Source organism: Tachysurus fulvidraco, chromosome 23, assembly GCF_022655615.1.
Source record: "Tachysurus fulvidraco isolate hzauxx_2018 chromosome 23, HZAU_PFXX_2.0, whole genome shotgun sequence".
Classification (NCBI taxonomy): domain Eukaryota; kingdom Metazoa; phylum Chordata; class Actinopteri; order Siluriformes; family Bagridae; genus Tachysurus; species Tachysurus fulvidraco.
Window position 1 is genome coordinate 17209036 of NC_062540.1, and position 14819 is coordinate 17223854.

At 37.0% G+C, this 14819-nt stretch overlaps 3 protein-coding genes across 8 annotated transcripts in view; 2 read left to right on the plus strand and 1 right to left on the minus strand.

Moving 5' to 3' along the window:
• Window positions 1-73: 73 nt before the first annotated feature.
• Window positions 74-7563, minus strand: dffa (DNA fragmentation factor, alpha polypeptide). Of its 2 annotated transcripts, XM_047806825.1 has the most exons (8): window positions 7455-7563; window positions 6803-6890; window positions 6535-6706; window positions 3249-3404; window positions 3015-3169; window positions 2419-2605; window positions 2058-2185; window positions 74-874 (listed from the first exon to the last, which is right to left on the minus strand). In XM_047806825.1, exons 3-8 carry the CDS (start codon window positions 6680-6682, stop codon window positions 665-667), a joined length of 984 nt encoding a protein of 327 aa, XP_047662781.1. In that variant the 5' UTR covers window positions 6683-6706; window positions 6803-6890; window positions 7455-7563; the 3' UTR covers window positions 74-664. The 2 variants fall into 2 exon arrangements, with proteins under 2 accessions (XP_047662781.1, XP_027026558.1); XM_027170757.2 differs by lacking the exons at window positions 6535-6706; window positions 6803-6890; window positions 7455-7563 and adding an exon at window positions 4177-5153 and having other exon boundaries at window positions 76-874.
• Window positions 7564-7687: 124 nt separating this feature from the next.
• On the plus strand, window positions 7688-11809 carry LOC113658318. The gene is made up of 7 exons (XM_027170675.2): window positions 7688-7985; window positions 9206-9284; window positions 9388-9690; window positions 9804-10133; window positions 10537-10638; window positions 10920-10963; window positions 11133-11809. Exons 2-7 carry the CDS (start codon window positions 9245-9247, stop codon window positions 11343-11345), a joined length of 1032 nt encoding a protein of 343 aa, XP_027026476.2. The 5' UTR covers window positions 7688-7985; window positions 9206-9244; the 3' UTR covers window positions 11346-11809.
• A 1929-nt stretch (window positions 11810-13738) lies between these two features.
• The window catches only part of LOC113658275, a 28980-nt gene continuing 27899 nt past the window's right edge, over window positions 13739-14819 (plus strand). For 2 of the 5 annotated variants that reach the window (XR_007139209.1, XR_007139210.1), the window contains exons 1-2: window positions 13741-14314; window positions 14396-14721. Coding sequence is in view for 1 of the 5 variants with exons in the window: in XM_047806820.1 (XP_047662776.1) it covers window positions 13878-13929 (52 nt within the window). In the remaining 4 variants the exon portion in view is untranslated. Of the gene's footprint in view, window positions 14315-14395; window positions 14722-14819 lie in introns of all 5 variants that reach the window. The other 3 variants (XR_007139208.1, XR_007139211.1, XM_047806820.1) reach the window with 3 other exon arrangements.

Below are 14819 nucleotides of genomic sequence, written 5' to 3' on the forward strand. Positions count from 1 at the left end.
TTAAACTAATTCCATACTGTATACAATGATATTCAAGAATTCACATAAAAAAGTTAAGAAAGATATGTTTTATTATATTGTTTTGCATGTTCTCCCCGTGCCTCAGGGGTTTCCTCCAGGTACTCTGGTTTCCTCCCCCGGTCCAAAGACATGCATGGTAGGTTATTTTATATATATTTATATATTTATTTAAAGAGCATCCCATCTAGAAACTGTTATAATGGATTATTATATAAAATTGTCAGCATTGTGGTAGATATATAAAGTATATATATAAAGTATATATACATATATATATAAGTAGATATAAGTAGATATATAAAATGTCACAGTTAAAAGAACAGATTTTCACTTTGCTTGTAAATCTTAGACATAAAAAATGGTATTTTCTTTATGTGCGCCAAAGCAGTGGAATATACACCAGTGGTGCAAACATCACGTCACATTTTTTGCAGGTAAATAAACTACGAGCTTTAAACTGAACCGAATACAAAGCTACTTCATGTGAGAAATTTGTCTGAGCAGATAATAAGCCAATTCTTAACACATATGATCTTAAAAATTATATCCAATTTTTTAAGTATCAAAATGAATAGAACTAGACAAAACAATATAACCCTGAATGCACATGTGTATCTCCAGAGAAGTTAAAACTGTGCTTCGGTTATTTTCGACGTTTAGCTCTGGTCTCCTCTTTCTGTGGTTGTGTTGTGGAATCGGTGCACTGTGAGTGAGCGCTGAGCGACTGCATGGCTTGGACCTGCTGCAGACGTTTACTCAGCTCTTCTTCACAGGCCTGTAGTAACACCATAGTCCTGCCTCTGTCCCAGCCCAGCTCGTCCATCATCGTCTCCACTCCCTGCCTAAGCACCATCTACACAAGCAGAGGTTTAGCACATAGTGAAAAGATTCACTCACTGTCTATGTACTGGAGCAAGTGTGTTATGAGCAGTTTCCCCTGTTAAACGATCGATCTTCATTTCCATGCTTCAATGCAGAGTTTTGATTCTGATCAATTGTGTGAATTACAGTGACTAAAAACTGAAAAACAACAGGGTTGTAGAATAGGCTGCGTTGGTGTGACAGAATGCCGAAGAGAGCTAGTGCCCCCATGTGGAAAGTAAATGTAACTGCAGAAAGACAAACCTTATTCATTAACTATTCATTAAACAGACTATACAGGAGAGTTTACAGGAGATGTATGATGATTGAGCTTCATTAGTTCTACTGTAATCAGCCTCGGCCAATTAATGCTCAGATTATTCTCTGGAAATCCCGGATTTGCCTGCCTCTGATCCAGCTCCATGAATCTTGCATTCCGATTACGACAGCTATAATGAGACCTTCCAGTTACTGAACATGGCACGCTGGTTAGTTGATGAAAGTAAACTGTAAATGTCTTATACAGCTGTGGCAAGCAAATCTCTTTAAAAATGTTTATTTTTTTTCTGCATTGGATGAGGTAAAAAATAGTGTACAACATTATTCCTTATTAGTGTCAGCAAATTAGCTGAAGTCATTGCTGCAATGTTTTCGTTATTTTGCTCACATGAATTCATTAATAATAGTATGAAGCATCAGGATTATTTTAAACACTGAGAAGTGAGCAGCCATATAATGTATGATGGGTGTCACCCTTTATAACCACAAAGCTCCCTGTAGCTGCAGGTTAATATTTCAACCACAGTGCTGTTGTTAGTTGTTTGACACGCATGGAGGACTGAATAATCAGGTGGATTCAGGTTTGATTCCTGCAGGGTAAACCTGATGAGCCCTGATATAGTATTTGATATCGCTCCAGCAAACAAGACGTGACATCTGCCGTATTCAGATACTTTTGTTGGGCTTTGCAGTTATTTCAAAATCTGCCAGCATCTTACTTGTCTCAACAAGCCTATAGCCTGAGTGACTTTTTTCTTTTCTGAATTTCCGTATTCCAGATAAAGTTTGTGAACATGAACCGTAAACAGTTTGACGCATACTCTAAACTGTTCAAAATGTTGATATTTAACTAGTGTAAAAAAGCTTGTGAAGAGACACCTTTGAAGGTCCCGTACCTGCAGTTCCTCGTTGGAGAGTCTCGTTTCAGGGCTTGTTTTGCCCTTCAAAACCAGCAGTGTCCTAGAGTTAAACCCTACAGCTGAGTCCACCTCAATGCAATCCACCTCATCCTGTGCTGTTTCACCTGCAACACATCAGACCTATTAAAATATCGGAATACTGTTGGATCGTATAAAAGCTTCCTGCATGGTCACCAACATCTGAGGTATATTCTGAATACACTATAGTGCACTTCATTGTTCAGGAACAGTTTGAGCTTTCACAGCACAATGGCACCACCTTTTGGCTGAAAGGTTTCTATAAGACATTAATTATATTTCCAGTCAATGTCACTAATAATAGCGTCTCTCATTCTACCTTGTTGCAAATCTTGACTGCGCTCTTTCTCCACAACTTTCAGATAGAGCTGCAGCAGCTCTTTGGACTGTCGTTCCTCTTCTCTGCGGTCCAGCACTCTCTGCAAGGTGTCTTGTAAATCACGGGTTTTCTGTTCTGTGAAAGTGAGCGCTGAGGCCAGGACTGCACAGGGTACAGCTACCAGACTCTGTAATAAACCCACACATGAAAGCACACACTTACATGTAACTCGTTAACAGTACTTACACCACAGTGCTGTGGAACTCGAAACTCTGATCGGACAGAAAGTGTGGATTCATTGTCTTTAACAGCGGAACTAAGAGCAGTTCCTCTGCTATACTGCAGACTGTACGACATTATTGTTCTTGGCTTGATCTGGTGTTCACAGGAACTTTGACGCTTCCTCATAATCTATGGTGGTGTTATTCATTAATAAAAATGAATGCTGTTGTAAGAGGATTCAACTGCATCACACAACCCTGTCATTGATTATGTTCTTATAAGGAGTTATGTATGGAAGGAAACATGATTGCGTGCCCACTCATGTTGTATTCTTTACATAACCGACTCTTTCTTGAAAAAAAGGTTCAACACACCTCTAGATCAGCCTCAGACATGAGAACGATGCTGGCCAGGTCCTGTCTCAGTTGATCAGCTAAACGGTGCCAGGGTTCTACATCTCCATGCGTGCCGTCGACTGCGTCATTGCCCGTGTCAAACGACCGCATGAGCCATGCCGTGCCTCCATCAACTACAGAGAACAACAATCCCGATCAGGGTTTGAAATTGAGAATGGCATCATAGAAAAACTTTTCACCCAAAGACATTACATCGCTTTGCAGGCTTCCACATCTCTTTATCTTGCAAGAACATGAATTTGGTATTCGGGGGAAGACACAAGAAGTAAGCATCATCTTCCACAACGGTTCCATCATCGTCGAGCACCACGGACACAGGGGTTGAGTTGTAGCCCAATGCTTCACTACCTTCAGGAAAACACACAAAAAAGATTAATACTACAAATTAGAGCTGAACTTTTAGAAGAAAGAAGAAAAAATACAGAAGAAATTATCAGAATCACCAGAATGATCATCATCATTATCATCAGAAGAAGAACAATAAGCAGAAGTGGAAAGATTATCTGAAGTTAACAAACCTTAACAAAGACCTGCTTTACTCAGACAAGCAGCTACTAGCATCAGACATTCCCTCTCTTTTTTTCCCCAAGCGTCAGATCATATGGATCATATTACAAATAAGAACCAACTCTTTTGGACTCATTTCCATTTTTCTCTAAATGATTTTATTAGAAACGAATAATGAATAAAATAAACGAATCACGAAAAAGATACCATTTATTTATAGTTTAAAAAACGCCTTACATAATATTACTGACTAAATTAAATACAGTACATTAACAATCATATACAGGGAAGATGATAGAGAGGAATTAAAAACAGAAAGAAAGAAAGAAAGAAAGAAAGAAAGAAAGAAAGAAAGAAAGAAAGAAAGAAAAATAAAGAATGAATCAAGAGTCGATTCAATGAGCCGCATCGATGGCAGAAAACGACACATCAGTAGAAGCAAATTTCTCGTACAATGAAAACGCGTTATGGATTTATATTTGATATTGCAGTGTATTATAGTTAACTGTTTAATCGCGCTTTTACTTAATACGATCATGTGTCTTGTTCCACACCGACAAGGCAAAGGGTAGCTGTGTTAATGTATATAAACGTAAAGATAAACATCTGTTACCTTTGACTCTGAGTTGACTCAGTGAAACCACCACCACGCCGTAATATTTCTCACGGCTTAAGTTACAGACTTTGCAGGGCTTTATCTCTGACATTATAGCACCAGTTACACATAAATACACATTTAATATCCCACGTCCGCTATATTCAGACTCAGAAACGGTGTGTCAGTCCACTTAGCTTGGGTTTTAACACTTTCCTGTGAGATAACGTTAATGATTCGGTTTAAATTCCACTCCGCCTCAGAAACGCCTATGTACAGATAAGCGCAACTTCCTTGAATTCCAATTTACTTCATATTTTATTGGTATTACACTACATAGGACAAAACCGCCATTACATTTAACCCTCTGTAGTGTGCTACAGTAGGGAGCGTAGTGCTATTCGGGACTTATCACCTGATCCATCTTGGATCAGCTAGTTAGGTCTGAGACAGACGATATACATGCGACACTAGTTAGCTTAACTTTCTAGGGAGTCCGATTATCCGCTGTATAACTTGTACGATACGTCATCTCGTCCGCCATATTGGAAAGGGCATAATTCTATTGTAAGTCTATGAAGAGTTGCACGTCTGACCTGATCTTTTTTTTTACTTTTTATTTTTTACTGCTTTTAGATTGGACAGTTTGGTTCAGGTGCCTGTTCTCAATGAGTGATGCTGCTACAATTCAAGTGCACTAGTTGGATGGTTTAAAAGAAACGAATTTCTGAAGTTTTAGACCTTATACAAAACACATCCAAAACCCTTTTTGCTAAGTCAGACTGAAACATTCATTGGCTTTTAGTTTTGTGCGTCAGCCAAGTTGTGTGATGTCATACTGATGTGACACTGATGTCTATGAAATTGATTATTTCACACCTTACCTACACTCAATCCTGAACAATTTCTTTTGAGATGAAACTTTATGTCCTCTGAGCACTTTTAATTATTAATGCAAATATTTCATTCATTCATTCATTCATTCATTCGTTTGTTTGTTCATCTATCCATCCATCCATCCATTTGTTAATTTTTTGTTTGTTCGTTCACTTGTCTTTCCATCCATCCATTCATCCATCCATCCATCCATCCATCCATCCATCCCTCTATACATACATACATCTGTGAATTCATTAAATCATTCATTAATTCATTATTATTATTATTTTTTGGTCTATCTGTCAGTCCGTCAATTAATTATTTCTTTCTCAGTAATTGCTTTGTGAACAAATCCATGTCTATATCTTACTGGGAGCACTAGGAATACATCCTAGACAGGATGCCAGTCCATCACACATTCTTACAGTATACACAGTATTCCACCCTTTTACTCCCTAGCTAATCTCATCTGACTTCCTCCATCATCACTGTTGTTATATATATTTCTGTATATATAAGTTCTTCACCTTAAATGAAGCACATGCAAAACCTCTGTTTTGCTTTTTTATTTTGTGTGTCAGCCAAGTTGTGTGATGTTATACAACATCATATACTGATATCTCTGAAAGAGATGTGGTTCTGATGATTTCACACATCTAACCCACTCAATCCTGAACAATTTATTTGTTTTGAGATGACCTGTTTAAATATATTCCAAGGTATTTTTACCTTGGAATATATTTTTACCTTGGAATACATTTAAACAGGTCATCTCAAAACAAATAAATAACATTGCATAACAAGATGCAGTTTATTCAAAATGAAACGGTATGTCCTCTCAGCACTTTCAATAATCAATTCAAATATTTCATTCATTCATTCATTCATTCATTCATTCATTCATTCATTCATTCATTCATTCATTCATTCTCAGCAACTGCTTTGTGTACACATCCATAACCTTCAACTGATTGGGAGCACTGGGAATACATTTTACATCCTTACAGTATTCTACAGTATGCCGTCCCTTTAATCCCTAGCTAATCTGAATCTAAATTTAGAAATCCTGAAATCTGAAGAAAATAATCGATTTTATTCTTTTTAAAAAGACCTGAAGGGGATAGAAGTTCATTCCCTTACCTTGTGAAGTCCTTCACTCAGGTTTTTTTTTCTTCTGGTGTATATTGGGTTGTCGGTATTTAGAGCAGCCTTTGGTCATTGTGGTAAGTCTGTGTCTGTGTGTGTGTGAGTGTGTGTGTGTGTGTGTGTGTGTGTGTGTGTGTGTGTGTGTGTGTGTGTGTGTGTGTGTGTGTGTGTGTGTGTGTGTGTGTGTGTGTGTGTGTGTGTGTGTGTGTGTGTGTGTGTGCAAATGTATATACAGTATGTGCTTAGCTGATGTGTTACTTCTAATTTGTTGGTGTATCATTAATTAATGTTGTTTGGGCTTTTTAGTGTGTACCAGCTCCAGTTGTGTTCCATGTCATGCAAATGTCGGACCTTCACTGACAAGAGACCAATCCTGAAAGGATCCTGAGGCATCCAGAGATTGTACCAGCTCCAGTTGGATTTCACTCCATGAAGTTTTCAGACATATAAAGAGAAGATGCCAACTCCATGTGTTCTTTAAGGACAACAACCTCCTCATCAACTCACAAGTGGTAGACTGTATCTGAATGCAGAAAGCATATTATCCATAATAATAATGTTGTTTATAACAGTTTATAATCACACCCTCCAGTGGCACCCAAAAAAGGATGAGATTCACTTTTGTGTCTGGTTCCTCTCAAGGTTTCTTCCTCTTTCATCTAAGGGAGCTTTTCCTCACCACAGTCACCACAGACAACTCTTCAGACCTGTTAATTGGGGATAAATACAAACACATTTAAATATTAGTCTAATATTAATCTTGAATTTTTGTATAGTAAACTTTTTATACTATGTTTCATATGTTCTCTAAAGCTGATCTGAGACAATTCCCATTCTTAAAAGTGCTATACAAATACATTTGAATTGAATAGAATAAAGATTATTATTCTTTTTGTAAATCATGTCTCTGCCAGATCAGTGGGAAGAAACATATTTCCTATTTTGGATAAATTTGTTAATTCATAAACGCTATATCCAGGAGCAAAATACACTAGTTGATGTAATTGGTATGTCGGAAATTTTTGGAGAGCCACCCTCCAAGTGGACATATGCCAGGGGTGAATTACAGCCAAATTAATAGTCAATAATAGATAATAGTCAATAATAGTCTTTCACACTTAATACTAAAATAATTATACTTAACACTAATTTTATAATACTTAATTATTAATACTTAATACTTATTTATACTTAATACTAATTAATTAATCACACTTTAAACTTTGTACTTAATACTATTTGAATTTGAATAATAAGAAAACTTTCCAGACCTGGATGAGAATGAGCAAAACTCTTTATTGGTACTGATCAGCCTCTGCTTCCATTGAGCTCAAGGAGGAAAAAACTTCTAAGTTGAAAGTATCAAAGAAAAACCCAAACAGCGCATCCCCATACCACCCAAAAAGTTCCCCCACAAAAAAGCAAGCAAGCAGGAGCAAGAGCCCCCTCCAAAGGAATCTCCTCAATATATACCCTGGCACCTCTAGATGCGTCTATACCTTCTTACGTCAATCCACCTGACCCGTCAGACTTTTCTCCTGACACTACAGAATTACAGAATTGCCCGTGGCCCCCCTGCCTCATTTCCCTGAAAAACAAGTCTGCCCTTTTACCGAAAATTAAGTCTGGCCCATTGTTGTTCCCGCCGAACTTCTGCATTATTATCAAAAATATGCTGCGTTGACAAAACTGTTGTTAAAATGTGCTCCAGAGAACTTCTTGTACTCTTCCCTGTCATGTATCACACAGAAGACATGTCTCGTGGACCAATCTCCCAATCTCCCTTTATACAAGCACAATGAGTGAGTTTTCCTCTATCTTTTTCTATGTTTTGTATATGATGATTTGATATGATATGATTTCTCCGGATTATACGCCTATATACACATATATACATACATACACACATACATACATGATTACCTGTATGATTACTATGATTACCTGTATTGTACGCCTATACTATGTGTATGTTGTGTATGATTTCCCTGACAATCACATATAAATCATTTGCTCTACACTGGATTAATCACATCTCTACATATAACATAAACATATAAACTGATCAGATCAGTGATGATACTCAATCCCCAATCACCTACCATCACCTATGATATAGGAGTTCTGATTTAGTCTGATTATGACATACGACGTTTTATGATCATATTTTAGGATACGATTTTCTTGATTACAGTAGCATCAGGTTCCAAATCAACTGGATTATATATTAGCGGTATTTGACTTACAATTAGATTTTTTATCTGGTTAGTAAAAGTACTGCATTATTACTTAAGCTAAGCTTTTGCATTTTATAATGTTGTTTTGCATATATGTGGAGGTCTGTTTATGCTGACTCCTTAAGTTTGCTAGACTTATGATCTCAGTCTGTCTTGTTTGTCCAGACTGGGCCTGCACATGCATAGTATTTTAAGCCTAAGTTCCTCTGTTCTCGCCTAAAGGACAGGTTCCCTTTTTCTTGTTTTTCTCAGATTCTCAGAGTTCTGAGTACTGAGTTTTATAACTTCAATACACCCAATAAACCCCCTTATTTCTGTTAACACTTGTCTCAAGGCATCTAACACTATATATATACACATATTATATTATAATCATATAACTCATATAGCTCAACACTATTACAATATCTCGCCTTCCCCCATATGTCCTACAACATCAGTTGTAATAGTTCATATAATAAGAGCACATATCAAGATTTTTTCCAACAGGTACTATAGATCTTTTTGCTGAGCTGTATTTTTCCAATTAATCTTTTTCTCCTCTGCTCCTGCCACAAATAGTCATTGTTTTTTTTTTGTTTTTTTTGCAAATGTACAATTGTACTGTAACAATAATTACTGATTTCATAATGTATATGACACATCAGTTACCTAGAAAATTGTCTGTATTTTATATGAGGTATTTATATCACATCCTGTTCAGGGAAATTACACTAAGTTATAGAGTCAGAAATACTTTGCCCACACCCGCAAAACATTTCTCAGTGAGAAAAATCGATCAACAGCTTTAAAGGAGTAGAAGCGAAGCTGAACTTCATTCCAGGATGAAGATCCTCCTCCTTATCACCCTGTACTTTATCTCAGGTCAGATATTCTTCTTTAGTGACTGTGTTTAAAATTTGCTCTCCTACTTACTTACTCCTGAAGACGTATTGAGGATAACAGTCCAATTTGTTTTGATTGTCAGGTCCAGTGGGTCACTCTGATGTGATTGGATACTTAGGTGGACGTGTTATGATACTCTCAGATCTGCAATGGGATTTAGGAGATACTAAATCTATTCATAAACTAGAACAAAGTCATTGGGATTATATAATAAACAAAAGCTCCAACAGAAGTTATGTTTATACAGAGAGATTAATGTTGTTTAGAAATGATCAAGGTTTACTGAGAGTGTTGATCACAAACTTGAAGGAACAGGACGCAGGAACATACAGGATTGGAGTTGGCAATCACAGCAGTTTCAACGTGACACTGGATGTACGAAAAGGTGAGAAAATATAAATCTTTATTTTACTATTGAGAATAAATGTCATATAAATTCTGACTATAACTCATATCTCTACGTTTCTTTGTTTCTTTTCCCATCTGTGTAATTAACAGATCCTAATTGCACGGAGCCAAAAACAACAAGCTTTAACAAAGGACAAAATATCAGCATCGTCTGTAAATATCCTCTGGAGTTTAAAGAATTTAACAAGTATATTTACAAAGAGGATCATGACAATCTCGTTAAAGATGTTCGGGCTATTATACCAAAGTTTTCAAAGACCAGATTTTTACTTTCTTATGATGGAAGTGCTAAAGTTCTCAGTTTGAACATCACTGACATGAGAGAAGCTGATGCAGGAGTTTATTTATGTGGTGTGATGAACAAAGAGCAGCACGTGCTGTATTACTCCTTCTTCCAACAGATTCAGTTACGTACTACAGGTGAGACTTTTAATTCTTCTCAGCTCTGTGTATTTTATAAGGCAGCAACAGACTCATTCGGGTCTAGGGTGAAGTCATTATTATCACATGTAAAAAAAAAAACTACAGGGAAATGAGGTTGAGGTTCCCTTTTGAGTCTGGTTCCTCTCGAGGTTTCTTCCTCTTCTATCTAAGGGAGTTTGTCCTTACCACAGTCACCTCAGCCACCTCAGACTTTCTTTAATATAAGTCTAATAATAATCCTGAACTTCTGTTGAATATTTTGTTCTGTAAAGCTGTTTTGAGATAATGTCCATCGTTAAAAGTGCTATACAAATAAAATTGAATTGAATTGAATTGAATTCTGGACATGTATGCGACTTCTGTTCTGTGATCTGTATCGTCTCTCTGTCTCTGTCTCTAGATCCTGAATCTGTCATCATCAGTGTGTGTGTCTGTGTGGCTCTGCTGCTGTGTGGAGGATTTGCCCTGATGCTCTACATACTGATATACAAAAGAACACAAGGTACTTGTATACAACACTTACACAGCATGTACACTTGTCATACTGTTCTTGTAAAGGTCTGCTATAAGTATTAACATAGCAAAAGTCAGTTTACAAACCCAAAGCTTCAGCGGAGAAGCCAGAAGGAAATCTTTTTTTTTATTTTATGTAATTTCTTCCTTTATTTGTATTTTTGTATTTTTTTAATGCAGACTTGCTCTGGTATCACTGGTCAGGCTTCATTATTGCGACCACTGTGGTGAGATTGTTAGAATATTATTATGTTTTGTGTACAATTCCAGACTCTCCATGTTCATCCAAGAGGAGGCTCATAGACAATATACAGGTGTGTGTGTGCCTGTGTGTGTGTGTGCATGTACATGCTTGTCTGCCAAATGCCAAAAATGTTTCTCTGTTGGGTTTGTGTGTGTGTGTGTGTGTGTGTGTGTGTGTGTGTGTGTGTGTATAATTTTTTGCATGTGTATTTTTTTAGTAATTCAATTCTCTTATTTCAGATTTATGAGAACGACCTGGCTAACATACATGTGTATGTAAACACATTAACAAGCCAGTCAGATTCAAGGTACCAAAGACTGGATCCCCTCACCAACCAATCCGATACAGGCTATGCGTCTCTGACTAACATCGCCGACCGATCACATTCACACTACCAGTGTCTGAATCCTAGAACTCTGACTAACTCTATTTACCACACTCTTCAGTTTTAGTGTTTATTCTATCATTTATTCTTTTTATTCCCATTATGATACTTGATTTTGATCTCCTAGTACAAGATTTTTTCTATACCACTATTTAGAAACCTATCTCATTATCCAAAGATCAGTTATAACACCTGAAAGTCTTTTAGTAATTGACTGTATGCTTCATAGATGTTAGTATTGTAAGTGAAATCACACAGTAAGTGAAATTTGATTGTAAATTGATCTAAAGACAAAAACAAAAACAACAACGACAGGTAAATTGTCTACTTTAATAATGTCAGTTTTAAATCCTTTCTCTGTGGATATTACACTGATCTAAGCTTCATGCTATTCTCCTAGGAACTAAGGTTAATATGGCTGGTTCTTATACTGTATAACATTATGTATATTAATAATGTGTGTAATATACGCTATGTGCTTGTTCTGTCCCTGTGTAAAGAGTGTGTAATTAAAATGCATTGTGTGTTGGATATAGACGTCCAGACGTTCATTTTTTGTTATTGGAAGAAAAACACTGAATATTCACATAGCATTTTAAATATTTAATGTATTTATTCACTGTTGAGTATTTTAGTTACATTATTTGAATGTATTGTTCATTACTGTTTATATTCTCATTGTTATATAATCATTGTTCCATGTGAAGTGTAGTACTATGATTCGTGAGTAACTTCCTTCCTAATGTGTTAGTGACGATAAAGCTTACTTAACTTGATGTGCTATAAGACTCAGGAGTTTCATAATAGCAGCAATGAGTTACTGAGGTTTTTTTCTTTGTCTATTCATGACATTACAGTGATTCTTTTCAGTGGAATTCTGACTAGCATAGATTTCATTATTCATTACATTTAGTCTCATTTACATTTACGGTATTTGGCAGATGCCCTTATACAGAGTGATGTACAAAAGTGCTTTGAAGATGAAAACATTAACTCTAGTGCACTACTGTAGGTTACAGACCATGGTACCATCAACCTAAAACTCATATCAGTTTTTTTTTTTTTAAACAAAACAAACAAGGAAAATATGTGCTAGTTTAAATGGGAGAGGTAGGTGTTTACCGTCATTTGAAAATAGCCAGTGACTCATCTGTTCAGACATTTAGGGGAAGTTCATTCCACCACTTCTGTGCCATAATAGAAAAGAGTCTTGCTGTATACCTAACTCGTACCCTGAGAGATGGTGGAACCAGTGGAGCAGTGCTGGTAGATCTGCGAGTTGCAGTGTGAGAAGTGATAAGAGCTTTAAAATAAGATGGAGCTGGTCCAATTTTTGGCTTTGAATGGATGCATTAGAGTTTTGAATCTGAAGCATGCAGCTTCAAGCCAGTGGAAGAAACGCAGCAGTATGTGAAAACTTAAGCAGGTTGTAAAAAAGTCATGAAGCTGCATTTTGGATCAATTGAAGAGAACGAATTGCGTTCATAGATAGACTTGCCACCAGTGAGTTGCAGCAGTCCAGTCTCTGAATAAGCAAGTCTCATATTGTGCTCACTCACTCTCACTCACTCATTTTCTACCGCTTATCCAAAATTCTCGGGTCACGGGGAGCCTGTGCCTATCTCAGGCGTCATCGGGCATCAAGGCAGGATACACCCTGGACGGAGTGCCAACCCATCACAGGGCACACACACACTCTCATTCACTCACGCAATCACACACTACGGACAATTTTCCAGAGATGCCAATCAACCTACCATGCATGTCTTTGGACCGGGGGAGGAAACCGGAGTACCCCCGAGGCATAGGGAGAACATGCAAACTCCACACACACAAGGCGGAGGCGGGCTCATATTGTGCTACGATCATGAAACATTTTCAGTGCGAACCTCACAAATATTTTGATCCTGGATCCAACTGTTCTGATAGGTAGTAGCTCAGTGGTTCAGATGTTGGACCGTTAGAACCGTGTGTGTCAATCTATTCACACTGCACTGGGCCTGTGAGCGAGGCCCTTGCTCAGTTGTATAAGGGTGTTTTCTAATGCTATACATGTAGTTCAATAATTTCTGCCCCCCCATTCAACATGAACACATTAACACAAAAAATACAGAGAGAACAGCATCCTCACTCACATATTACAGAGTGTTAGACAGGGCGTTGAGAAAACCTCATGGAAACACACACACAATACCATGGGAAGGAAATTGCTTAAAAACGTACTAAAAAATAAATCTACTTCAAACTTCTACTATCTTCTAATTATTATTTTTAGTGAAATTGTTGTATTAATGTTATTAATATGGTAGGATCAGTAGACTGATAGAAAGTCTGTATTTATTTAGGAGAGGTTTTAATGAACAGATTTGTAAAGGCCACCAAAACAAATCACATTCAGTAATATAGAGGAATTGAGCAGTGTGTGAGTGTTGAGTAAGTCTACATTTAAAACATCAACACACAATATCCTGTTAAAAGTAGAAAGACCTGATGACATGCAGACCTATGGGCAATAGCAGCTCTGAGGAGTCGACTAAAACATTTCCCTGTGTGCTGGAAAGAGCAAAAGAAAAGTACAAGTAAAGTGAAGCTTCGTTCCATGATGAAGAGCATCATCATCATCATCATCATCACCCTCTCCCTAATATCAGGTCAGCTGTTGGTTTTTTAAACAAATGTAAAGACAGTGATTTGTATTAACATTATGTACAATTAAAGATTATTAGTAAGATTTCGGTTTGACTGACAGGTCCAGTGGGCTGTGCTGTGACTGGCTACTCAGGAGGAAGCGTTGTTATATTATCTGATCTAAAATGGGTTTCAGGATTTAGTAGATATATTTGTAAGAACAAAAGCAGATCATGCACAGATATAATACGTAGAATTCTGTTCAAGTAGAAAGATTCATGCTGTATGGAAGCAGAGAGGGATTTTTGAGAGTGTTAATCAGGAGGCTGGAACCACAGGATGCTGGAACTTACACAATAGGAGGAATGAATGGGATGAAAACTGATGTGAGCCTGACTGTTATTTATGGTGAGGAAATGTTTAACCTCATTTCATTATTAATATTAAAACATATAGTCGGTCCAACATAAGTGTTTGTATATTTAACAGATTCTTGTGATGGACCAAAAACAGTGAATGTTTTTCTGGACAGAACATCAACATCACCTCTAACTATCCTGTGGTTTACAACAGAGACTACAAGTATATCATGAAACTTGAAAATGGCAGTGTTTCTGATGCCATTCTAGAAACTTTTAATAAACCCCAAAACAACAGGTTCTCCATTTCTGATGACAGCAGTGCTAAAGTTCTCGGTATGAACATCAGGAATGTGACAGAAGCCGACGATGGAGTTTATTTATATGGAATCTTCAACAGAATGGACTCAATTCAGTCTTTTTCCTTCTTCAGAGAGATTCGCCTGCATGTTCGAGGTAAAATATTACTCTTGTTTTAAATATATGTAAATATTTACATGAAAAATAACTGATTTCCAGGACAGTATTATATTCATATTTAAAGTTAAAAGTTT

Coding starts and splice junctions, on each gene's coding strand:
- LOC113658318 (XM_027170675.2), top strand. CDS start 9,245: ATGAAGATCCTCCTCCTTATCACCCTGTACTTTATCTCAG. Junction 10,134..10,536: donor GATTCAGTTACGTACTACAG/GTGAGACTTTTA, acceptor CTCTGTCTCTAG/ATCCTGAATCTGTCATCATC. Junction 10,964..11,132: donor GGCTCATAGACAATATACAG/GTGTGTGTGTGC, acceptor CTCTTATTTCAG/ATTTATGAGAACGACCTGGC.
- dffa (XM_047806825.1), bottom strand. CDS start 6,682: ATGAGGAGGTTGTTGTCCTTAAAGAACACATGGAGTTGGCATCTTCTC. Junction 2,186..2,418: donor CAGTCAAGATTTGCAACAAG/GTAGAATGAGAG, acceptor GATGTGTTGCAG/GTGAAACAGCACAGGATGAG. Junction 875..2,057: donor TCTCCAACGAGGAACTGCAG/GTACGGGACCTT, acceptor CTGCTTGTGTAG/ATGGTGCTTAGGCAGGGAGT.